Raw genomic sequence first — 24,498 nt, 5'->3', positions numbered from 1 at the left:
TTTGGATAATCAAATTAAGATATCGGGAATGTTTGTTCACTTTGGATATCTGGAATTAGAGTTTTGACTAGTAACCATTGTACTGTAGATATCTGAAATGAGTTCTTCCTAGTACTAATTATTTTGCAGATATCTGGAATGGTCATTCTGGATAGGAAGAAAGTCGTGGTGGATATCTGAATTGTTTTTAACTAGGAAGAGTTGAATTATGGATAGCTGCAATAAATATCCAGTCTAGCTATTAAATGTTAAAATTGCTTGCCATAGGCAACCTGGTGAATACAGACCTCTTCAGTGACATCAGCAACTTGACATTGCTGTGGATAACCTGAGCTTTCCACTCAGTCACACGCTACGTAAAGTAATTCTAACAGATTTAAAATTGTGGGACATTAAGGCTAAGGTTTGACAACATGACATCCTTTTACTTCAGGGAGCACAGGAAATGTGATCTATAGAAGGTCATGTTATTGAAGTGTGGCCTGTTTACAAATGCAACATTTGATTATGTACAGCTTTTTGAACCTTTATGGGTCAAACTATTCATTTATTTTTTTAATTATAGTTTTGTATCTGGAACAGGATTCTGCAGTCATTACACATTTCTCTGGCCAATGAACAAAGAGACATTTAATTGAATGCATGTTTATTGTGATCCAACTGAAACTTCAGTATGCTTACATACCGAAACTATATAAGCAGACTGGTCCCAGGATCTGCAAAACAGGGAATATTCAATTTAAGCAACTGATAAGTCATCACATTGGCTTTACTTTGGTCGTGATTTTTTGGCTGTCCCAGAGTGAACAGCCAAATAAGCATTTAAGATACTGACAGTCACTGTTACATATGTAAGACACCTCCAGGTACTCGTAAGTGCCAACACAGGGGTCTCCAAACACAGAGTTACTTGCTGCGATGCTACAGCGGTTTTCTCCATTACAGCTGTGGATGCAAAGGGACATGAGTGAAAACGGACTTTGAACACAATGCAGCATTATGAAATCCAAGCCTTGATTAGTGTTCCTATTATGCTTTTTGGCTTCCCCCCCCCACACACTTTGATCTCTGTGTTCAAAGTGAAAAAGCCCAAAGTCCAGCCCCAAAAAGGGACTTACCATCTCCAACAGAAAACTGCTCTAATGTAGTCCAGCCTTTACTTCGGGGACAAACGTGCATCACTTTGAAACACACGTTATAATACTCCCTCATACTCTGCAACTGACTAGCTAGCAGTACTAACTGCGCATGTGCAACTCCCAACAAAGATTGTACAGAAGTGAGATACCTCACTCTAGCTAAAAACAGGTCAACACAGGGTGAAAAGAGGAGCTGCAGCAATGTGCTGCACATCAAAGTGTTTTTGAAAATTAAACCACAAACCTATTCTGGTACAAACTAAGATTATGAAACTGAAAATGAACATAATGAGCACTCAAGGTGGGGATTTAAGTTATAAAATCTCAGCCTGTGTATCAGCAAAGAAAATGGCTACAGACTGGTTATATTTGTGTAGAATGCAGTCCCTTGTTGATCCCTTCTTTTGTCAATTTCACTTTCTAGCTGACTGAGGGAACCTTGCAAGAACTTATCTGGACTTAAAATAGTTTCTTGAAGTCTTTTTATCCCCCCACTCCCCCAATACATTTAGCAAAGGTAGTGCAGCTGTACCTGTCTGAAACTTTGCCTGCAGGGCTTGAACAGGCAACATTTTGAATTTGATTGGGAGGCCGCTGATAAATGCAGGTGGTCTGGTCACTACGTCCATAGTTGGCACCGTACACAAATATAACCTGCTTGTGACCTGTCAAAAAAAAATTAAAAAAATAAAAGTACAATTGGCAAGGTGGAGAAGACAACAATGTAGTGAAGATTTAGAAGTCTGATATTTATCACATGAATCCACCATGAATGCAAAAAAAGAAATATTACCACACAGTTTTGCCAAAGAGCCCTCACAGGCAACAAGGTGAACTGTCAAAGTAACATGAGGGAATCCCATTATTCAAGAAAACCTACAGCTTCTTTTCTTTATGCAGACATTGACAATGTGGCTCACTTTCAGGGAGGCAGGTGTGGGTGGTTTCCAGGTATTTGTAGATACCAGAGCAGGGATCAGAGGTATAAAAATCGTTGATGTTTAGTTCACACTCCCTCTTGCCATCACACCTGTAGGAAACCCATTACAAGCATGTTTTAGCACAAAGCAAAAGCTCACTTAAACCAAAACAGTGTCAGTAATGTAGCAACTATTTAAGTTAAGTATGTAGTGTGAAACGTAGACTGCCTGAGGTACCACTTGTTTTAACATGATGCTGCATGTCATTGTTCCTTGACGATGTAGTGTTTGATGACCCTTAGAAAATACTGTGTAAAATGATCTCCTTAACCCCTTCCCCAATTGACTCCCTTAAGTTAACCTGGAAGCATGATTTGGGCATTGACATTTCCGACGACCAGTGGAAAAACATTCTAAGTTTAGTTCACTCTTCATCGATTTGTGCTAGACATGCCCTAATTCAATGTAAAGTGCTTCACAGAGCTCATTTCACTAATGCCAGACTGGTAAAACTGTTTCCTAACAGAAGTGATGCCTGTAACAGATGCAAACAATCCCCAGCCGATCATCTTCACATGTTCTGGTCATTCCCAGTGCTATCAGATTATTGGTCAGGCATTTTCAGAACTCTCTCACAGGCCCTCAATTACACTATTGTCCCTATTTTCCTTGAGTGTCCTGTTCGGCCTTGATGGGTGTGGGTCTATATTGCTGTGTGGAACTGTTCTATTGATTTCTCTTTTCTTTCAGACACCTTGTTGCATCTTACATCTGTTGTAACTTTATATGTCTGCAGAAAACTTAATAAAAAAGAAAAAAAAAGAAAATACTGTGTCCCTGTAGACCTATTCTCAAGGTTTGATTTTTCACGAAAACATAGAATGAAAGCAGATTAGTTTATATGAAGATCATGACGTCATAATAGTCTTCATTTCTTCTACCCGTTTGCAAATGAGATCTTCACTTCATCTCTGCTGCATACAGAAGCATTACAAAGTGACAAAATGAAGATCTGCTGCAGTTGGTGAGGCTCATGCTTTCCCGTTATAGGCTAGCTCAAAGTAATATTTGATTCATTTTTTGTCCCATTTAGAATACATTTAATAAAAAATAAAGTATATTCTATGATTGTACATGTAATGTGTACCTTTTCTTGACGACATCCACTGTGCCTGCTTGAGAGCACCGTGTATTGGCAAGCAGTGCTGGAGGTAGTCCCACACTGCAGGTCACAGTGTCTGCACGTCCATACAGTGCTCTCTGCACACTGATCACTCCGTCGTCTGTTACACAGCAAGGGAGAAATTAAGAAACAAGACAGCTTCATTATATACATTTGTATGGAAACAATGTGTCTGTCATATTGAATGAGCCTAAAGTTTTCTACAGGCTCAGCTGATACTCTTGGTTTGTTTTACAATTAATGGAATTAGTTTGTGGCTGTTGAGATAAATTGTATAGTCGCTGCACAAATACCGAAAAATACGAAATAAATTGTAATCCAGTGATTTACGTTTGTAATCCGCGCATGCACCTATGGACAAGGCCCTGCTGATTTCTACTCCGAGAGAATTATGTTGCCTCTGACAACTCCATTGAACAGCTGAGTGGAGATGTTCACAAGCTGATGGGCCGCACTTCAGTCCCAGATCTATTGTCCAAGAACTGGCTCTTATATAAATACTCCAAATGTGTAAACTGTTATATGCTACAGATTATATAAGCAAATCCTATAGGCCTACGGGTTAAATTATGACGTGCCTGTTTTTTTTAAAAAACAGAAACTAACGATTAGTTGTTGGTTATGATCCCGGAGATTGTTTATTTTTTAGTTTTAGTTTTGCTTGATCGAAACAGCTGCATGTGCCCAAAAGCACTGCGCAATTATTTTTTTTCCCTTTCCACCACTCGTCAGCATGCCACGGACATTATTGGGGCGGCTACTGAATGGATTTATATGTGTTAAAATATATTGCTCCTGGTAATAAAGTAAAATCCCTTCGGGAGTAGTTGAAGAAGCCTTATTAAAATGCATTTGATGACAAACACCATCAAATCCCCCGACATCTGTCCCTCTAAAGTAGATTAATTCACACATATTAAACGCATTTTCTAAACATAAGGGCTTTACTTTCTCCCTTGGCAGTAGCCTGAGTTAGCGCCCTTTATATAGATATTATCTATCTATATAAAGGGCGCTAGCCTGAGTTAGCGCCCTTTATATAGATATTATCTATCTGGGCGCTAGCCTGAGTTAGTGCCCTATATTTAGAGAGTGTGGCCAACTAGGGAATCAAATGTTCTGAGCATACCGTTCTGCGATTGGTTCAGAGGTGGTCACGTGTTTCATGGACTCCATGTTAGATACCAACATTCATCTGATTCCCATTGATATAGTGCAGGGAATAGTGGAACATTTTTAATAAATTATAAAAAAAATGACATAAATCACTGAAAAAATGCCCAACTGTTGTGCGTTTGGCTGCAACGAAAGCAAAAGATTTCACAAGTCCACCAGTGAACCAAAAAGGCGAAAAGTATGGGAGCTGTTCATTATTGTGTGAGGTAAATGCCAATTTCTCTCTTTGATATGATAACAAATTACATAGGACAACAAATATAGTAATACCATCGTTAATCTGTACATTGCTGAAACAAGTTCTAACACTGCTTTAGAAATGAATGAAGTTTGAAGTTAGCCTTATGCTAGCGTTAGCTTTTTCGCTAGCACTCCATGTACCTAAATGCTTGTGATCTTGCCATAGTCGTAGCTACGACTTTTGGTCTCAACCGAGTCCAGGTGTCTTTATTATCTTCATAATAATATTGGAGGGAAAGTGAAACACAGCTTGGACGGGATGTTGTTCTGCTTTTCACAAGTTTAGTCAGCTACGCCGATGTTTGCTAACGTTAGCGCAACAGCGTTAGCCTAGCCTGCTAGGTAGCTAAATATTACGACTGCCTTCGGAGTTTCCTATATCTGCGTCCATGTTGTCAACAAGACCTGTGGCGTTAGTGCTGCTTTTGTACCATCACTTTATTGAATGAAATATTTAGCTTCGCTCCTCTGAGATAGGTGGGTTTTTGTTACGTTACATACAAAGCTAGCTATAGTTAGCCTGTATGCTAGCGGACATTAGAAAGGTAAACACTGCTCAGAGACTTATTAGGCGACCGGTCACTCACTACAATGGGCATTTTTTAGAGGCCCATTTACATATACAATATGGAATATTTCCGTAAGGGCCTTTTACATATTGATCCAATATGGCGCCCATGATTTGAGTTGGCCACACTCTCTAAATATAGGGTACTAGCCTGATTGTTGAAAGAGCGCCACCTGCCCATTGACCCCTTGCTTTGGCAATGCAGCTCGTTTGCCTCGGCCTCGTGGCACGTTGGATGAGTAAGTATAAAGTTTATTTGTAGCCTATAGCACCTTTCACAGATAAAAATCACAAAGTGATTCACAATAAAATGTAATACAATGCAACATATTAAAATACAAGAAAATATAACAAATAGAAAACATAAAACCATTAAAAAAAAAACAAGACTATCTAAAAGCCTGCTTGAAGAGCAGAGTCTTCAATTGCTTTTTAAAGGATTCAACAGAATTCACACAACGTCGAAAGGGAGGCGAGACATTCCACATCCTAGGAGCCACTGCTTGGAATGATCAATCCCCTCTAGTTTTAAAATGAGGGACCGATTCCACGCGAGGAGAGACCACATTAAAAATAACAAAACGACAAAACATGATGGGCTCGTATTTCTAGCAGACCGAACAACTAAACAGTACACATTTACAGCTGTGGCTAGAGAAAATGGGATTTAGCTCACAGCCCACCTCACCATCTGACTAAAGATAACAATGTCCAAACAGTTTTTCCAAAAAAAAAAAAAAAAAAAAAATATATATATATATATATATATATATATATATACCTTTAAAGGGGTGATAGAATTATTATATAGGGTATTTTACACTGTTCCTTAAGGTCTCCTAATGGGGTATGTAACATTGGTTGGGCTGAAAATTGCCCGAATGCTATTTTATTAGGACCTTAACTACCCTGTGAATATGGCTCTATTTGGAACAAGAGCTTTTCTTCCAAATATGGTATGCTAATGAATATTCAGAATGAGCTACGCGCTGATTGGTTTGAGCAAACTACATAGAAACATATGGGAGACTCGGCAGCAGGCCTCATATTTCAGACACTGCAAAGTTATACATTGTTTGTCGGGCTATTTCGTTATTAAATTCACTTCTGAGACTTTTTTAAGCGAGAAATCAACTATATAAAGCTCAAATATGGGCCGTTTATGGCTAATTGCAAATTTGGTAAGACTGTGTGTCGGAGTTCAGCCGCTGGTGCTGCCTCGCCGCCCGCCGGTGCTGCCTCGCCGCCCGGCCTGCCTTCCTTCACAGACCCCGGCCTGCTATGAGTGCTTGGAGCTCCGTCACGGCTGGCAGCCCACAGCAGGGACTACCAACACCGCTGCCCTGACAGAGCTCCAGGGCCTTCAACTCCCCTCTTCCTGCTAGCTAAATGACCCGTTGTGTGAGAGTGAGAGCGCGGTCAGCGAGCTTGTTTACACCAGCAATCTCTTACCACATGTTACACACATGTCACGCCACTTATACAAAACCTAACTTAAGGTCTTATAAAGCTAACAACTGTGTAGGATTTCAAGTTAATGAATATTTGTGAAGACAAAGTGTTTCGTTAGCTGCGACTGTCCCTTCAATCCTAGCTATGTGTAGCTACAAACCACGGATAGTTATATAGAACGTCGTGAATATAGACTAAGGGATGTTTGTCCTCTTTCAAGGTCTTTGTGGTACAGACTAGAGTAGGGTTTGTGGTTCAGGTCCCACCAGCTCTTGGCAGGATCTGAAAGTTCGTTGTCATGTTCTCTGACTCACATTATTCACTCATTATTCACCACAACACTACCTGAATCTCTTTCACTTATTACACCTAATATTTACTTGATATTAAAAGTTGTATACTTCTACTAATGTTACTATTGTGTGTTTGTCCTGGAAGAGGGATCCCTCCTCTGTTGCTCTAAGTTGGATGACTTGGCTTCATGCCTCCAAAACCCTGATTCTCTGATTACATGCTCCCGTTGTTATCGACTGTTGACCGAGTCAACAATTAAGTTAGTAGCCCAGTCTCTAGTCTCGTCCCATCTAGACTGTTGCTCTATGATCTAGTCTAGTGCGTCAAAACAGGAGCTTGTCAAATTACAGCTCACTCAAAACAGAGCAGCTCGCCTTGTTCTTCGCTGCACCACGAGGAGTAATGTGGAAGAAATGCATACCAGGCTGTCATGGTTGACAGCAGATGAAAGACTAGCATGCACCCTGATGGTATTTTTAAAGAATATTTGTACATTACGTAAACCCACCAACCTGTTCTTGCTATTACCTACCAATGATAGACATGGCTATGATACCAGACTGGCCGTAGTTTATGGCTTTATTCAATGCCCAGAACCAACGCTCTTTAAAAAATGGTAAAGTATATAGCTGTAACATATTGGAACAGCCTCCCCCCCCCCACACACACACATTTAATCCTAATGGGAAATACTTCAAGCTTCAAAAAGAAACTAAAATAAGCTGTTATCAATCAGCAAGGAGTTTAGGTTAAAACCTGTTTGATTCTGTTATTCATTTCTATTGTCTTTTTTTATTCCTTTCTTTACTATATATTTTATTTCATGTTATGGTTTTCTTTTGTCATTTTTATAAACATGAAAAACATGCTACTGTGCCTTTTGTTTTACAAAATCCAGGAGGTATTCATTGTTCTAACCGAACACGTATTTTGCTTTATAATATTCGTTTGTGTTTGTCTTGTGTTGGACCCCAGGAAGAATAGTCTTCACTACGGTGATGACTACTGGGGATCCTTAATAAACAATAAGCAGTGTCTGTAATCATATGCAGAAGCAGACATCAGCCTTTCCTTTATTGCTAAAGGATGATCGGGTCTGATGAGGAAAGCATTTGTCCAAGAGCGACGACAAGCGCAAAGACGAGTGAGCCAAAGGTTTCATTGAAATGCGAATGCAGTTTTATATTAAAAGATAGCAAAGGGATCATTCACTATATCACACAACACAGCTTGTTAGTACTGCCATGGAAATACATATACAGTCTTTTCATATTTACACATCAAGTGACAACCAAACAGAAATCATAAATACCTCTTTTTGTTAACTTTACAACAGCTATAGGCGACCAGTATTTCATGAGATAAAAGGGCACTATTAAATAACTGGCATCTTCCCTATCATTTACAAGGCTTGGAAAACACAGTGGTTAAAATAATCCAGCAACAAAAATAAAATTAAAATAATGTTCTTCTCCAGTGAGTAAAATTAATAGAAGTCTAAAAACGGTCATGAAATCCCTTTGTACAAAAGACTATACAACTTAAAATCGACAATATCTTCAACAGAAACGTTTGCTTATATCCGCATGATACAATCTGTACAGCATTCCTGCAGCAGAGTTGGAGGGGCTGTGAGCCGGGGGTGGGGTGGGGGGGGGAATCGGTTACTGGGTCGCTGGGATGCTCTGTAGGCCTACTGTCAACTGACCGTAGTCATGTAGCTGCCAAGACCCTCTTTCATTGGCCTCAGTGCTTCGTCTAGCAGCAAATCAGCAAGTTGCTGAGCTTGTAGCAGGTACTTCAAAATACATGGTTCTATAAAGTCTAACTGATATATTTGTCAATATAGCAATATAGTATTTCCTTGTACCATATTTCAACAACAGACAGAACGGTACTCTAAAAGTTAAAGCACTGCATAATACCTTAATTTGTATTAAATTCATTTTTTTTTCAGTAAGTTGTCAGTGACACATTTCTAAACTTTAACCCTCACTGTCGTTATGGGGGGGTGTGGGGGGTCAGACATGCAGACATACAGATTTAGAGTTGATGGATCAAAACTCAAAATCACAAAATAACATCTCATGTACCTCCGGTGGTTGTTGGGCCATGCAGATACTTTTGGTTGTTATGTGTCAAGTTTCTGATATATTCACCTCTGATGCCGTCACCCACCCAAATACAACAGTGACATTTTGGGATTAGGTTTCAGAAATAAGAAAATGTAATTCACAAATTGACATTTGTCAAATGTAGTGACACAAATATTTTAAAAGCTAACCCTACAACATAACCTCTCTCTCCTCCCCTCTTCTCAACACCATCTTGTCAATTAGTTAAAACAGATTTATTTTTTAAACACAATGTAGTATTGTTGTTTATCTTATATTTATGTTTCTTTGCCGAATAAAAAAAAAAAAAAAAAAAAACACAATTCCAAGACTATTTTGGGTCAAAGTGGGAGGTATAAGAATGGACAAGCGAGGGCCGAGGTGAGATTACAGCTACAAAAGGTGGAGAGATGACGTTATAATAATAAAGAATGTGGGTGGATAGCATGGATGAGCTAACAATGGTGATGACGATGCATAATACTCGCACTGCTGTGCAGAAGGAAATTCAAGGGACATGTTCGTTTTGTTTTAGCGCTAAAAATAAATAAATCAGAGAGCTTCAAATTCTAATAGTAAGTGCCGTCGTAGATGATCATTTATCTGGATAGTAAACCCCAGGAACAGGTACGACTTTTTAGGAAGACCAATGAAAGAAACTTGAAAATTGAGAGGGTAGTTAAAAACAAAATAAAATAAAAAAAATAAAAAACTCCAGTGTTTTGGGGCAGAAGAAATCCCAGAGACATATGTCTAACATCTGGGTAAATAAAAGCACAACCATCTGCATGGCCAAACAGCCCTAGTGGTACATGTCTGATGGTTTTTTTCTGTGATGTGGGTGACCAAACCCAAGTAAAAAGAATGTCACAAACATTTAAAAAAAAATAATTACGCAGCTGAAGGAGGAAAAAGAACAAAATGTTTGGCACTTAGGCTGTTACTTCATCGTGGGGGTCCTCTGCTATGCCAGAGGATCAGCAATGGTTGAATTACAACTTTAAATAATAAAATAAAAAAGGACTCCTTTCAGTATATTTTTGCAAAGGATGAATGGACTTCTGCAACCGACTTAGAGTACCAGCTACAGTAAGTCCTTACATGACCGGTTGGAGGCTGTAAAATACAGAAGAAGAAGCAGGCGGTGTCATCACTGAGGTCTCCCACCGGCGAGGGCAAGTCAGTGAAGTCAAACAGAAGAAACATCCCATAATTGAGATACAATTCTGTTGAAGTGTAAATGCTGAAAGAAGCATGGAGACTCTGTGAATCCCCACCCTTTGGCACTGTCATAAATACAACTCCTGAATCCCCGGGGCGTGCGGCACAAAGTCTCTAACACAACACTCTCGCCATTTTCTGAAAGTCGGCAAACCCACTCCACGAGTACAAAAATGTTCATAAATAGAGTTCATAAAGACATGAGTGGCATTAGAGGGAGCATCGGGGTTACATTGAAAAAATAAAATAAAAAGGTGAAGTTGTACACAGAAGCGTTTGTCGCATCGAGAGTTTGCATCCTTTTAAAAAGGCTCCGAATAACGCTTGTGTCTCTCCGTTCACTTCCTCCCCAGAGTCCTTCGCTTTCTTATTCCAGCATGCTCATTAGTTTATCATTTTGCCTAAAGGCAGTAGCACTGAGGGAACTGTTGAGGGACTGTACTGCAGGTGTGTGTGTGTGTGTGTGTGTGTGTTTCTGTTTGATTTTAACACAAGTAGGACGGAGCCCCAGTTTCAGACAGGAGAGGTGTTTTTATGGGAGCTTAGTTGTGTCTAACCAGGTTCATTTGTACCCTTACTTTACGTATGCAACTGTTACCGCTTGTACCTTATTTATCAGTTTGTACCAGCTTTAAATACAGGTGTGTGTGTGTGTGAGTGTGTATTAGGTAACGGAGGTTGAGATAAAGCACAGAGGGCAGGGGGCCTCCCTCACACTTCGCTCTCGGTGGAGGGCTTGCGCGTGGAGGCCCAGCCGGTGTCGGGGAGGCTGTGCTGGGCGTGGCGCTGCGGGGTGATGGCTGAGGGGGTCAGAGTGGTTATGGAGGAGCATTCGGAAGCTTCCTCCTGGAGGAGCTGCTCCGTTTCGCCATCATCCAGCGAAGCACTGCTCGCCTGCAGGGACACGGTGTCTGTGCGCATGCAGGTGTGCAAGCCGCCGCGGGACGGCTTGATCTGTTTCAGGTCGTCCCAGTAAAGCTCCTCATTGGACAGGAGACACACACCCTCCACAATGCGGATCTTCTCCTTGGTGTAGCCTCCGTCCACTCCCCCCTGGACAACAAGAAATGAGTAGTTAGTCAGAGTGATGGCCTCTATATGAGCAGTTTAAAAAAAAAGGGAAAATCCACCTTCAGGTACTCTTCTTAAACTAAACACATTCTAGGAGTCATTTTGTGATTGATTTGTGTTTTTGTTTTCAGTGTTCTCACTTGCAAAGAGCCACCAAGAAGTAATAGATGGCTTGGCTGTCCTATATTTCTTTGTTACATGCACTTTACATGCACTTTTCCTTCCTTCCTTCCTTCCTTCCTTCCTTCCTTCCTCTTCCTTCCTTCCTTCACCCTACGACTGTGCAATTTCAATGTGACATTAAAATAAGTAAGTGTGGGATATGCAGGAATGGAGAACTTCCACTGACATGCGCCGGCCCGTGCTCTTGTCTTTGATTCCCCATATCAACTGCCCAGTTGTCGGACAAAGCAGGGGGAATCATCGTGATAAATTTCACATCCCTTAACCCTTCCTTCCTTCCTTAACCCTAACCCTTCCTTCCTTACGTTTAAAAAAAAAACAATATTCACAGGTTATTGACATTAAAATCTGCCACACAAACATCACCAAAGTTCAACCTGTTAAATATGGATTCCCCTTTAAGGATTAATCAGCACAACACTCCAGAACAAGACGTCACATTCAAACACAACCCATGCTCAGCAAGTTGGCTCCTTTTAGTAATGCTGTGCTTTCTTCTGGAGTTAGTTTTCCATTTTCAAAACGTAATTACCACAAACTCCAGGCTGTCTGCCTGTGTAATCTGCAGGGAAATCTACTGCTTTATGGCAGTCTGTTGTACTGTAGAAGGAATATTTTTTTTACAGTGTCTCTAAATACATACAGTAGGCGTGGCACACCTGTTAAAAACTGAGGCACAATGACCCAAAGCAGGGAGCTCGCCTTAAACTGCTGCTTTTACAAACAGCCCACACGCAGTCCAGCCATGAAGTTTTCAGTATCTTAAAGGAGTTTTTTCAGCAGCTGGTGCAATGTGTTGCAAGAAACTGAGAATTTGAAATGGATTTGGCTTCATATACATAGCTCATAATTGGAGAATGAAACAAAAAGGGGAGATCCTTTAATTATTTTCTCTCTTTTGACAAATAGCAACATCTTACCTGCAGTAGGAACTAACAGGGTTTATGGGAAATATAGTGTTGAGTTTAAGAAACTATCAATTCAGAAGAGGTAATTATCTTCACTCGAGTTTCTGCACAGGAAAGTCACCGGACGCCACAATCTTCTGAACACAGCCATGCTGAGAAATACAGCGTTGTGTGGAGCGGATGGTCTTATTTAGCCTTCCTGCACACTGCCTGCGTGGCGTTTTTTGTCTTTAAACACCAGAAACGTGTCTGACGCGGCGCTGCTGCTGCTGCTAGCCTGTCTATACACATGTATATTTCCCATAATGGAGAGAGTTGTGGAAATGTACTGCAGTCAAGCAGTAGTACACTTCATGTTAAACATAAATATATACTGATTTGATTACAGCAAAGACAACGTCGGCAGTATTGAAGGCAAAATAGGCGACAGAATATTTTGTTCTGTATTGACAGGTGCAATATTTAAAAATCGATAATTATTTATTATAATTTTTTTAAATGACATTTATATCTGCATTTATGTCAAAACCTAGAGACTTTCACACATCAAAATGTAATTTATTAAATGTATTCATGTCAAAATCTTTTCCTATTCTATTTTGCCTGGAAACGCTTCCCACATGCTTGCGTGTCGTGTGAAAAATAGGCGTCGGTCCTATTTCTAGCATGCACGCGTTTTCGGCGCCGCGCCTCAGATGTGCGTGTCACGCAGGCAGTGTGTAAGCTCTAACCTTTTAACATGGGAGCTGAAATAAAAACGGACACGCCACGCACTGACACGCTCACGCCACGCAGCCAGCGTGCAGGAGCCCTTAATTAATTCAATTTTATTTATAGTATCAAATCATAACAAGAGTTATCTCGAGACACTTTACAGATAGAGTAGGTCTAGACCACACTCTATAATTTACAAAGTCCCAACAATTCTAATAATTCCCCCAAGAGCAAGCAGAGTGACAGTGGCGAGGAAAAACTCCCTATTAGGAAGAAACCTGGGACAGACCCAGGCTCTTGGTAGGCGGTGTCTGACGATGCCGGTTGGGGATGTGATGAACAGTGGAGATAATAATCACTTTAAAGATAAGGAATAGTGACTTCAAATGATAGTCGTAGTAGTTAGCTTTGTAGCAACTCATTCGGCAATGGCTTGAATGTAACGGACGTTCATTAATATCAAAAAGTTACGCACCAAAGCTTTAACAAATCTATCCATACACCTCGATTCGTCATCAATGTCAGTTTCACAACAACAACAACCTTATTAAGTAGTATAAACACAGACATGCTACTAATCACAGAGCTCTGAAACTGCACCAAAGAGAGAAATTGTTAATTCTGGACAGCAGGATGCATGCAGTTAAGAACAGATAAAGTGAAGGAAAACAAAGAAGTAGGAGAGAACACAACTCCTTCATGCGGTGTAACTACCTCTCCGTGGGACAAATGGGTCAAAAGATAAAGGGAGAGAGGGAGTTGTAGGGATGAGAGAGCTGCAGTGAGGAGAGAGAGGAGGAAGAAAAGATGAGCGCTGGGGTCTGTAACCTGCTCGTGTCACGTTACAATATTTCTACACAATCTAGCAGACAAACAGTAGTCATTTGTCTCTGTGGTTACCCACCGTACACCTCCATAGTCTGTGATCATTCTATGGAATTGTCATGGATCCACCTTAAATCCATTCGTATATTAAACAAAGAAATGTCCGTCGTTTTCACTTCAGTGCCCAGACTGTTCGTTACCTCTTTCTTATATCGAAGCTGGTTGTATATTGGAGGCTTTTGCGACGCCTCAATCTTGACCTCTTGTGTGGACGTCCGATACGAGGGATTACTGTAGGTCAGGTTGCTCACTCCCGGGTCAGCAAACTTTGACTTTTTATGTCTGTCAATCAAAAACAGGAAGAAAACATAGTAAATTAATCTAGCCAATGTGTGTCAAACAGAAGTTATTAGCCTACCCTGTGTTTAAGACCAGGGAGTAAGAAAATGAAGAAGTGTCAAGCAGGGGACTGACCTGTAAATGATCAAAGCAGCAATGAGGATCAGAATAGCCAGGATGGTCAGAACTCCACCGATCACATAGCTGATATGAAGTCCTTCTCCTGCAACAGATGGCACAGATGTTAAAGAGTGCTGTGTTTACAGAGCAAGTCCAGGGGCTTTGCTTAAAAGAACATTACAGACTACTTTGGAAAAATGCAAAGTACAGAGATAGTTCTGATAGTGTTTAGCCTAGCTTATGTTGTGTTTATTCAGGAGGTAGTCTTTATTGACGTTTCATTTCCGGGATTGTTCAGGTGCCGCCGGAAATTCCGCTTGATGTACCTCATTTTGGGTCGGATGTCCCTCAATTTCCGCTTTTCTTTGTGTTTGCATTTTAAACTCCGGTGGATTTATGAGGACTATGGATAACTGCTCCACAGATCTCTGCAGGGTAAATCCAGACAGCTAGCTAGACTATCTGTCCAATCTGAGTTTTCTGTTGCGCGACTAAAACAACTTTTAAACGTAGACATGTTCCACCAAAACAAGTTCCTTCCCGAGGCTATTTTGCAGAGGCACTGTCATTGTGTCCCGCGCTTAGCGCCGCCCAAGAGGATTACGACTGGTTTAAAGAAATGCCAATAAACCAGAGCACGTTTTTGTCCCATCCCGGAATGCTGTGTGGACTGGCCAGACCCTCTATTGCAGCGCTGTGGAGGAAGGTCTGGCAATGCGAGACTATTCGGAAGTTAGCGCTGGGAACGGTTTGTGTATTTACAATCTGTCTCGTCATCAGAAACTCAAAATGATGGCTGCAGGTGGGCAGTGGTGGCCTAAAGGTTGGAGAAGAGAGCTTGTGATCGGGAGGTTGTCGGTTCAATCCCCAGACCAACAGGATACAATCTGGGTGGGGAAAGTCCCTCCCTCATTACCACCACTGAGGTGCCCTTGAGCAAGGCCATTAACCTCCAACTGCTCCAGTGGAGCTGCTCAGTGGAGCCAGCAGGTCAGACTGTGGTTGTACCGGACAGCTTCCAGGTATGAATGTGTGCAACTGTGTGAATGTGATCAGGGCGTTCCTGCAAAAGAGAAGCTGCCTCTCAGTGAACCTTCCCTGAATAAATAAAGGTTGAATAAAAAATAAAAAATTCCTCCCCCAAAAAAAAAAAAAAAAAAAAAAAAAAAAAAAAAACAACAAAAAAAAAAAAAAACCCCCCCCCTTTTTTTTTACAACACAAAAAAAAAAAAAAATATTTTTTTTTTTTTAAAAAAAAAAAAAAAAAATATAAAAAATCAAACGACTTAATTTAAAACTGCATGCAGTGTGCATACCAATAAGGAGAGAACTTTTCCATGTACTGACCATGAGGAGCCGTCACCACGTTGCTCAAGCAGCCTTCTACGTTTAGGTTCTTGTCAGTGCAGCTGTAAAAAATAAGACAGAAACCCGGCTTGAGAAGAGAACTTTACTTAATATAAGCTTTAATGGGCTTAAGAAGTTATAACATTATTCCTTTTTCCTGAAGATAACTCTCTGTAGAGCTTTTGTAGAAAAAAAACCTGTGAGCTTCTGTAGCATTACTGCTAGTTGAAAAATCTCATTGTGTATTCTGTTGAAGATGAACACTTACGTAATGCTCCTCTATGGAATGAGAACAATGTCAAACTTCTTTAAAAGGCTTGAGAGCACTCAGTTATTTTTTCTGAGTGAGGACATGCAACTTCACTTCTCCAATTATTGCAATTACTTACAAGGTAGTTCTTCAAATTAGATGAACAAAGTTGAAAAGAAGTACACAAAACAGAAAATCCGGCAGCATCTTGTGCAGACAGCATGCTGGGATTTGAAATAGTTTAGCCGACATAGTCTGAGATACGTTGAACAGGGTAAAGTTATTCATTACATTTGGTTTTATTACATTTTGGAGCAATTACAATAACTAATCACTTCAAAAAGGAGCTTTTCTGTAGAAAAATGGACAAACAGACGTACTTGACCGGTGATGGTCCTCCACGTGGAGTGTCTGTTGGGGCTTTGGGGATCTTGTTGGGGACGGGAGTGCTGCTGGTTCCCCTGGCAGGAGAGGTGGGGACGTAACCTGAAACTGATAAACACACATAATGCACATTAGACCCTGAGTGTGCTGGAACATACTGATTTCATATTAGGTAGTTTTGAGTTATTTAGATATTTTAGATGTTCTCGTGGCCCCTTATTTCTTTGTCAATATACAGTATCTCACAAAAGTGAGTACACCCCTCACATTTTTGTAAATATTTCATTATATCTTTTAATGGGACAACACTGAAGAAATTACACTTTGCTACAATGTAAAGTATTAAGTGTACAGCTTGTATAACAGTGTAAATGTGCTGTCCCCTCAAAATAAGTCAACACACAGCCATTAATGTCTAAACCGCTGGCAACAAAAGTCAGTACACCCCTATGTTAAATTCCCATAAAGGCAGGCAGAGTTTTATTTTTAAAGGCCAGTTATTTAGTAGATCCAGGATACTATGCATCCTGATAAAGTTCCCTTGGCCTTTGGAATTAAAATAGCCCCACATCATCACAAAGCCTTCACCATACCTAGAGATTGGCATGGTTTTATGTCGGTTAGCCTAATAGCTGGTTTGATTTGCATTGAGAGATGATTCTACGGAAAGTACCCCATGCCATTAAAAGATATAATGAAATATTTACTAAAATGTGAGGGGTATACTCACTTTTGTGAGATACTGTATATTGTTAGATACATTTTAACCTGGGATAACTGTGGTGAGGATAATCCTACTATTACTTTAAGAACTATTTTGTATATATTTGTCTCTGTTTCGGTATTTAATGTTTATTATTATTGTTTAATATATTTGTTTGTATGTATCACCAAGGCACATTCCATGTAGTTCCACTACTGTGGCAATAAACTGCTTTCTGATTCTGGATTTGGGGCAAAATTATGCAAACACGTTGGCACATAGAACATTCACAGTGCACAATCGAAGTGGTCACTCACTGGTGGAGCAGGGTCGCCCATCTGGTTCATCAGGGCAGGCACACACAAAACTGTTGGTCTTGGCAAAGCAGAGGTGAGTGCAGCCGCCATTGTTCACCCCACAGAGATTGGTCCCTAAATGAGAAGAGATGGAACATTCACAACTGGCACCAAACAGACCGAGTGGTTTATTTTTAAAGTCAGGCAGCGTGTCCTCCTTTAAGTTTGGTTTATTTCATCAGGTGAGAATGATGAGATTTGAATTTAGCTTGCATGAAGTAACAGCACTGTGACAACTAAGGTCCCAGCACTCTTAAAGAGAACTGTGATGCAGTCCGTTACAAACGGAATTGTAATTAAAACTAATTGCAAGAGGCTACCTACTTTTTCCATTTATCAAATTACATAAAAGAAGCTCAAACAAATCCATCATGTTTAGCTAATTAACAGTGGTCTGGCTTGTGTGGCCGGGTTGATTCAGTGGGTAGAGCAGGCGCACATATACTGAGAGGTTTATGCCTCGGCACAGAGGTCCAGGGTTCGAGTCAGACCTGTGACGATTTCCTACATGTCTTCCCCCTCTTTCTCCCCTTTCTCACCTAGCTGTCTGATCAAATAAAGGCGGAAAAGCCCAAAAAATTATCAAAAAAAAAAAAAAAAAAAGAAGTAGTCTGGCTTCCCGGATGTACAGTGTGGGTATAAAGCCTGACATCCGGGCTGCGGAGAGGCATTCTCCTCCTCTACTGCTATCTCCGCTATCTGTTTTGTAAGTGCACTTGTTGCTGCATCCGGGACTTAGCGCCGCACAAGCTGATTGTGATTGGTTAAAAGAAATACTAACAACCCAGAGTGTCGTCCCCCCCCTTATATATAAGAATGTTAACTCATGCAGCCAGACCATACTCCAGTGCTACCACAGCGCTGTGGAGATACTGTAGGTCTGGCAGCGCAAGACTAACAGAGTGGCTGGAATTAGATTTATTCCGACCAGCAGCAAAAACCTTGATCATGCCAGACGAAAGGTTATTAAACAAGCTTCAGTCCAATTAAAAAGCTTCTTGGAAATCCATGTGACTTCTAATTAAAAGTGTTGGCTCATTTTCACAGGGAGACAAATAAACACATTTGATTTGGCTCATTCTCACTTTAAGAGATACTGATTAAATTCAAAGTTCATTTTTGAACATTTTCAAAATATCGTGTTATTACAGAGGCTGGCAAAAATCATTCAGTCTAACATATACACAGGGTCACAGATATTCTGATGCTTGCGCACGCTTACACTAAACATGCACGCTGATAATGTAATCACGCAGAGTAGAATGATTTTCAACTCATGCTAATCATTTGTGCTTATACTGACAGACCAAATTATTATTTGGGGCATTTTAGGCCTTTAATTGACAGGACAGCTGAAGACGTGAAAGGGGAGAGAGAGGGGGATGCAACAAAGGGCCACAGGTCGGAGTCGAACCCTGGCCCGCTGCGTCGAGGAGTAAACCTCTATACATGGGCGCCCGCTCTACCAACTGAGCTATCTGGGTTTCTAATGAGGATATTAATACAGTGGTTAAAAAAAAAACTGACTAGAGTTGCGACACGCTCTGTACCTGCGTTCACTGCCTGCTATATTTCAAGCTTACGCATCCAAATCAGCCTCTGCTGCTGCTGCAGCACTTTTCCAGAGTAACCCTTTTGCGCATCAGCGTCCTCACAGATAAACATAGCGAGGTCTTTGTTGTCTCCCGTGTCAGCTGGAGGTGGCAGACGAAAAGCATCCCTACCTGTCTGTCTGTGAGGCGATACCACTATAATGTCCATGAGGCCCTCCACGTTGGCCAGCACGGTTTCCTTGTTACGGCCGGTGTGTTTGTCCACCCGCTGGATGGACTTAGTCTGCCAGTCCGTCCAGTAGATCCAGCGGTCTTGCTGCGAGAGTCGGGAGAAAGGAGTTAGAGGGGAGGACACCGGCTTCAACTGGGGAAACGAGGGAGAAGAAGAGAGGAGAGGAAAAACACAGACAAGGAGAAGGGGGATGGGAGGAAGAAAGGGAAGGGGAGGAAGAAAAATGAGGGTCAGAGTGGAAGAGAAGTGGAAGAAATGGTTAAGTCGAATGAGTTCAGCATGAGTTGGGGGACGGAGAGACGACCAGTGAGAGTCACACGGTGAGCCGATGAGTGAAAGAGAGCAGGTGAGTGGAGGTGGCAGCCAGGAGGAAGGGTCAGCCCAGTGATTGACAGCAGGGTGAGGAGGGGTAAGGGGGTACCTGTGTGAGGGCGAACGGGTGGGACACCGGGCTGACGAGGACCTGGCGCAGTTTCCCGTTCAGGTCTGAACTCTCTATCCTGTCCAAGTGCGCGTCCACCCAGAAAATCCTGCAGAAATCATCAGATTCATGAATACATTTCTGTCCATACACACACACACACTGTGCATGCCTTCTGACTGAACCGTAAAAACAAGAGTTTAAACACCCTGTAAGGCTGTTAAGGCTAAATACACACAGGACAACACAATTGCTGGATGGATGAAAAGTTGACACACGCTTGTTTTTTTAGTTTTTTTACATCGTTACCACTAGTGGGACAAGGTTCTACGTACATGATCAGAGTTGGCTCAACATTCAGCAGTCTAAGCTCAAATCCTTTGTATCATATAAAGTGAAACTTTCATAATATCTATCCATCCATCACCACGCGCTTATCCGGGGTCAGGTCGCGGGGGCAGCAGCTCCAGCAAGGGACCCCAAACTTCCCTTTCCTGAGCCACATTAGCCAGCTCTAAATGGGGGATACCGAGGCATTCCCAGGCCAGGGTGGAAATATAATCTCTCCACCTAGTCCTGGGTCTTCCCCGAGGCCTCCTCTACAAACTGTAGAATTACTTGCACACAACGCACAAGCACCTTGGTCATGTGCTAGCTGTAGAATTTCTGCATGTAACTGCACAAGTCAATGTGGTCATGTACTGTTTTTTAGCCATGTTCTACTGTCTGTTTTATGTTTTAATGTTTTGTGTGTTGCATGTTATGCGGTGGTCTACAAAGTTTTAAGGATGTCCTGCCTCTTAGACTGTAAACCTAGTTAACCTACGGGTACCAATAAAGTAACCTGAACCTGGAACACCTCCCTAGGGAGACGCACAGGGGGGGGGGGCATCCTTACTAGATGACCAACCCAATTCCACTGGCTCCTTTTGACGCAAAGGAGCAGCGGCTCTACTCCGAGTTCCTCACGGATGACTGAGCTTCTCACCCTATCTCTAAGGGAGCCACCTTAGAGCCACCCTCCTGAGGAAACCCATTTTGGCCACTTGTACCTGGGATCTCATTTTATTAAGGAGTTCAAGTAGCATACCATCTAATCTAATTTAATTTACAGGGCTCTTGTGTGGCAATAAAGTTAGCTCCTTCGACAGACATGTTTCTCTCTCACGGACCTTCGTGTGTCGTAGTCTAGAGTGAGACCGTTGGGCCAGCCCAGGTCGGTGTTGATCAGAACCTTTCGGTCCGAGCCGTCCAGGTGAGATCGCTCAATCTTTGCGATGTGACCCCAGTCAGTCCAGAACAGGAACCTGCAGAGACGAGGCGAACTGGTGAGGAGACTTTCTACTATTCAGAGTTGAATAAATTCCAAACTAAATAACTCTTTACAATGTTTGCTTCCTTTCTGCTAATATTGCGCTTCTCTTCTGCTAATGTCAACGTAGTTTATTATCTGGCTAAGACAATGCTGCAAAGAATTCTGTTTCTGTTCTAGCTTTTAAATCAAAACCTAGATTTTAAATTTGAGGGTGGAGCACGTTCCTTTCTCTTACCCTTTGCTTGGGAACACTGCGATGGCTCGGGGTTCGTCCAAACTGTTGTTGACCAGGACTTTGCGGCTCGTCCCATCAAGGCGGGCCACCTCGATAGTGTTGCGCCCGGTGTCGGTCCAGTACATGTTCCTGGCCACCCAGTCTACAGCCAGCCCATCTGTGGTCTTCAGGCCCTGGCTGATCACCGTCTCCATGCCACTGCCGTCTAGGTTTGCACGCCTACAGGACAAAGGGTGGACACATAGGATGACATAAGGCTACTACTATAATAATCTATAATAATCCTGATAATACCTAGTCTTAATGTCAGCAATGGTGTAGTTATTGTGAGTTCAAGATACATTTGAAAGGATAAAGGGATTCCTCAAAGTAGTTTTAATATAGAAGTATGTTTTCAATCTCAGTGTCATACTCTTTCCTTCCTTTTTCCTTCATATATATATATATATACACATACATACATACATACATATATATATACACACACACACACACACACACACACACACACACACACACACACACACACACACACACACACACACACTACATACATACATACATACACACAAATCTTTTTTACAAGATTATTTTTTGGGGCTTTCCCCTTTATTCAATAGTGATAGTGGATAGGCAGGAAAGGGGGAGAGAAAGAGAGGGGATGACACACAGCAAAGGTCTGCAGGTCGGATTCGAACCCAGGCCGCTGCAAAGAACTCTGACTCAGGCCTACATGGGGCGCACGCTCTTCCTGGGTGAGCCAGAGGCCGCCCCACACAGGCAAACTTTATCCAGAATCTGTATTTTTAAACCTCTGACAATGGCTCACCTTGACTCCTTCAGATATTCATAAAAATCATAATTTACGTAACAAAAAGCTTAAACATAAATGGCAAGAGCGCGTAAGCATTGTGTGCGTTCGCACCTTATGACATCCAGGGTGACATCAGTGTAGTAGAGTTTTCCGTCCACGCTGTCGTAGTCCAGCGAGATGACGTTGTGCAGCTCCGGCACCGGTACGTGTACATCGGTGTGGTCGTTGGTGTCGAGGGAGATTCTACGCACACTGACGCGGTTGGAGAAGAGCAGGAAGGACTCGGGGGAGTCGTCACACGACCTGCCGTCTCCCTTGAGCAGGATGCCGGTGGGACAGGCGCAGGATGTATCATTGGGACGAGGCAGGCACAGGTGGGTGCAGCCCCCGTTCCTCCTGCCACACTTATTAAAACCTGAAGAGGACAGAGACATATGTAATTGATGTAAATAGATAGAGACGCGCGCGCGCGCACACACACACACGCGCACACACACACGCGCACACACACGCGCGCACACACACACACACACACACACACACACACACACACACACACACACACACACACACACACACACACACACACACACGGCAATGTATAATTACTTGTCAATCAATCACCCAGTGAGCTACAAATACCACAATCAACAGAAGCTATATTTAGGGTCATCATGTAGGGATACCAAAAATAGCGCAACAAAGGCCACTGAGCAAATCTAAAATGTGTAAAAAAAAAGTGTATAGCAGGTCATGAGACTAAAAGATGGAAATAACGGAAATGAGCAGTATAAATAGATGGAAACACTTTTTTCCATGAGGAAGCAGGGCTTTTTCAATTGCACCCTATAATATTATCACATTTAATCTACTGTTAGCTGCTGGTTTTATTGTTTTTTTAGGTTTTGTGTTGCTTCACCTGCTTTTATTGTATAGTGTCTCTGAGTACTTTGAAAAGCGTTATTATTATTATTATTACCAGAGCCGGGCCAGCCACTAAGCGAGCTTTGCAATTGCAAAGGGCCCCATGGCCAGCAGAGGGCCCCTTAGAGTCACTGCTAGCTAGTTGGCGTTCTAAATCATCCCGCTGCTCCGCGATCACTGTCCCGTCATGATATATACGGTTGGAAAGCTCTGTCTCTCCTCTACAATGCTGTCGGATCCAAATATGGTCATTTCCTTTTCATCAGCAACCAATCGTGAAAGTAAAAGGGGGGATTTAACGCAAAATGCGCAATCTCATTGGCTGATGCCAATTTCTGACAACGTGATTTGTTCAAAATAGTCACATGACGCGCTCTGACATTTCCGCGGTAGTATATATAGGTCAATGGGTAGTTCAGAATGTCGAAAGAAGTGCGTCGAAAACGGTCGAAAATCACCTCAGAGAAGACGAAAACAGTTGTTATCAGCAAGAAGACACTATTAACAGGGGATTACACACTAAGACAGCAGATGATGAAATGTCTTCACATAGTACGTCGATGTTTAAACTGTCATTCAGAAAACAGGAGTTTTCAGACAGCGGAGGCAATCAGACTGACTCTCTCTCTCAAAGCAGTTTACAGAAAGTCATATAGCCTACATGTCATATGTGTCACATATATACTACACTGTACTGATCGTGATACAATACACTATATTACAAAACAATTACATTACACAACAGTTAAAATTGTTGTATAATATAATTACTATATAATAGGCTACTAAACAAATCTGTAATTTTGGGATCCTAAGTGGTTGTGAGTCCGTCCCTCAGGCTGTGGCAGACAGATCCATATTTAGCTGTCAGTAGAGCTGCTGTTCCCTCTCCTAGGAAAACTTCCGGCTTCTTTTCTGGTGTTAACTTTGGGAAGTTTTACTTTTTTGGCTATTTTTCCAAGGTGTAATTCTCTTAGTGAAGATAGTTTTTTTCCCAGTGGAGGAGGAAATGCATCTCTGTCTGACCTAGTTGGTGGTCAAATAACAATTTAGTCTACTTTGTTTGCTTTCTCCAATGTTCTGGATTGTTTTGAATGATTCATAATTAGTTTAGTTCTGTTGTGTTGTTATGAACCAGTGCTGATGGGAGCCTGGTTAGTTAGCTTCACCATCGGCTGACTGAGGGGACTGTTTTGTGGGGAAAGTAAGCTTGAGGCAGCAGCAAGTATGGCCATCTCCACCTTCAATGAAGGTGCCTCTGCCATGCTTTCTGTTATGGAGTTGTGGCTTCAGAGCACAGTTGTGATGGTCAATTCAATGAGAGAAACTGTAATACACAGGATCTCCAAAGCTGAGGCTGTCACAACTGGCAGTTATATATTATTATTGTTACTATTGACCTTGTTTGTGGTGTTTTAGATGTTATTGTTCTGTTTATTTGAAAAATTCTAACATTTGAATGTTTTATTTATTATTTTATATAATATTTTATTTAAA

General features: G+C 41.7%; 2 protein-coding genes across 4 annotated transcripts in view; both read right to left on the bottom strand.

Moving 5' to 3' along the window:
- Nucleotides 1-707: 707 nt before the first annotated feature.
- LOC120556510 (L-rhamnose-binding lectin SML-like) lies at nt 708-3,364 on the bottom strand (the record flags this gene model as incomplete). The annotated part of the gene is made up of 5 exons (XM_039796154.1): nt 708-945; nt 1,672-1,804; nt 1,933-1,974; nt 2,060-2,169; nt 3,207-3,364. Coding segments are annotated over 5 exons (630 nt in total), but the record flags the coding sequence as incomplete, so codon positions are not given.
- Nucleotides 3,365-9,463: 6,099 nt separating this feature from the next.
- lrp4 (low density lipoprotein receptor-related protein 4) overlaps nt 9,464-24,498 on the bottom strand; it is a 156,953-nt gene continuing 141,918 nt past the window's right edge. The window contains exons 28-39 of one of the 3 annotated variants that reach the window (XM_039795248.1): nt 22,189-22,492; nt 21,264-21,482; nt 20,886-21,020; nt 19,714-19,822; nt 19,232-19,424; nt 17,469-17,582; nt 16,445-16,556; nt 15,815-15,876; nt 14,483-14,570; nt 14,209-14,350; nt 13,898-13,959; nt 11,274-11,360 (exon numbers count right to left, since the gene is read on the bottom strand). In XM_039795248.1, the coding sequence (XP_039651182.1) occupies nt 13,918-13,959; nt 14,209-14,350; nt 14,483-14,570; nt 15,815-15,876; nt 16,445-16,556; nt 17,469-17,582; nt 19,232-19,424; nt 19,714-19,822; nt 20,886-21,020; nt 21,264-21,482; nt 22,189-22,492 (1,520 nt within the window). In that variant the 3' untranslated portion in view covers nt 11,274-11,360; nt 13,898-13,917. Of the gene's footprint in view, nt 11,361-13,897; nt 13,960-14,208; nt 14,351-14,482; nt 14,571-15,814; nt 15,877-16,444; nt 16,557-17,468; nt 17,583-19,231; nt 19,425-19,713; nt 19,823-20,885; nt 21,021-21,263; nt 21,483-22,188; nt 22,493-24,498 lie in introns of all 3 variants that reach the window. The other 2 variants (XM_039795245.1, XM_039795246.1) reach the window with 2 other exon arrangements.

Source organism: Perca fluviatilis, chromosome 3 (assembly GCF_010015445.1).
Source record: "Perca fluviatilis chromosome 3, GENO_Pfluv_1.0, whole genome shotgun sequence".
In the NCBI taxonomy this organism is placed as follows: domain Eukaryota; kingdom Metazoa; phylum Chordata; class Actinopteri; order Perciformes; family Percidae; genus Perca; species Perca fluviatilis.
The sequence above is the reverse complement of the archived record's forward strand: the minus strand, read 5'-3'. Positions and strand labels throughout refer to the sequence as shown.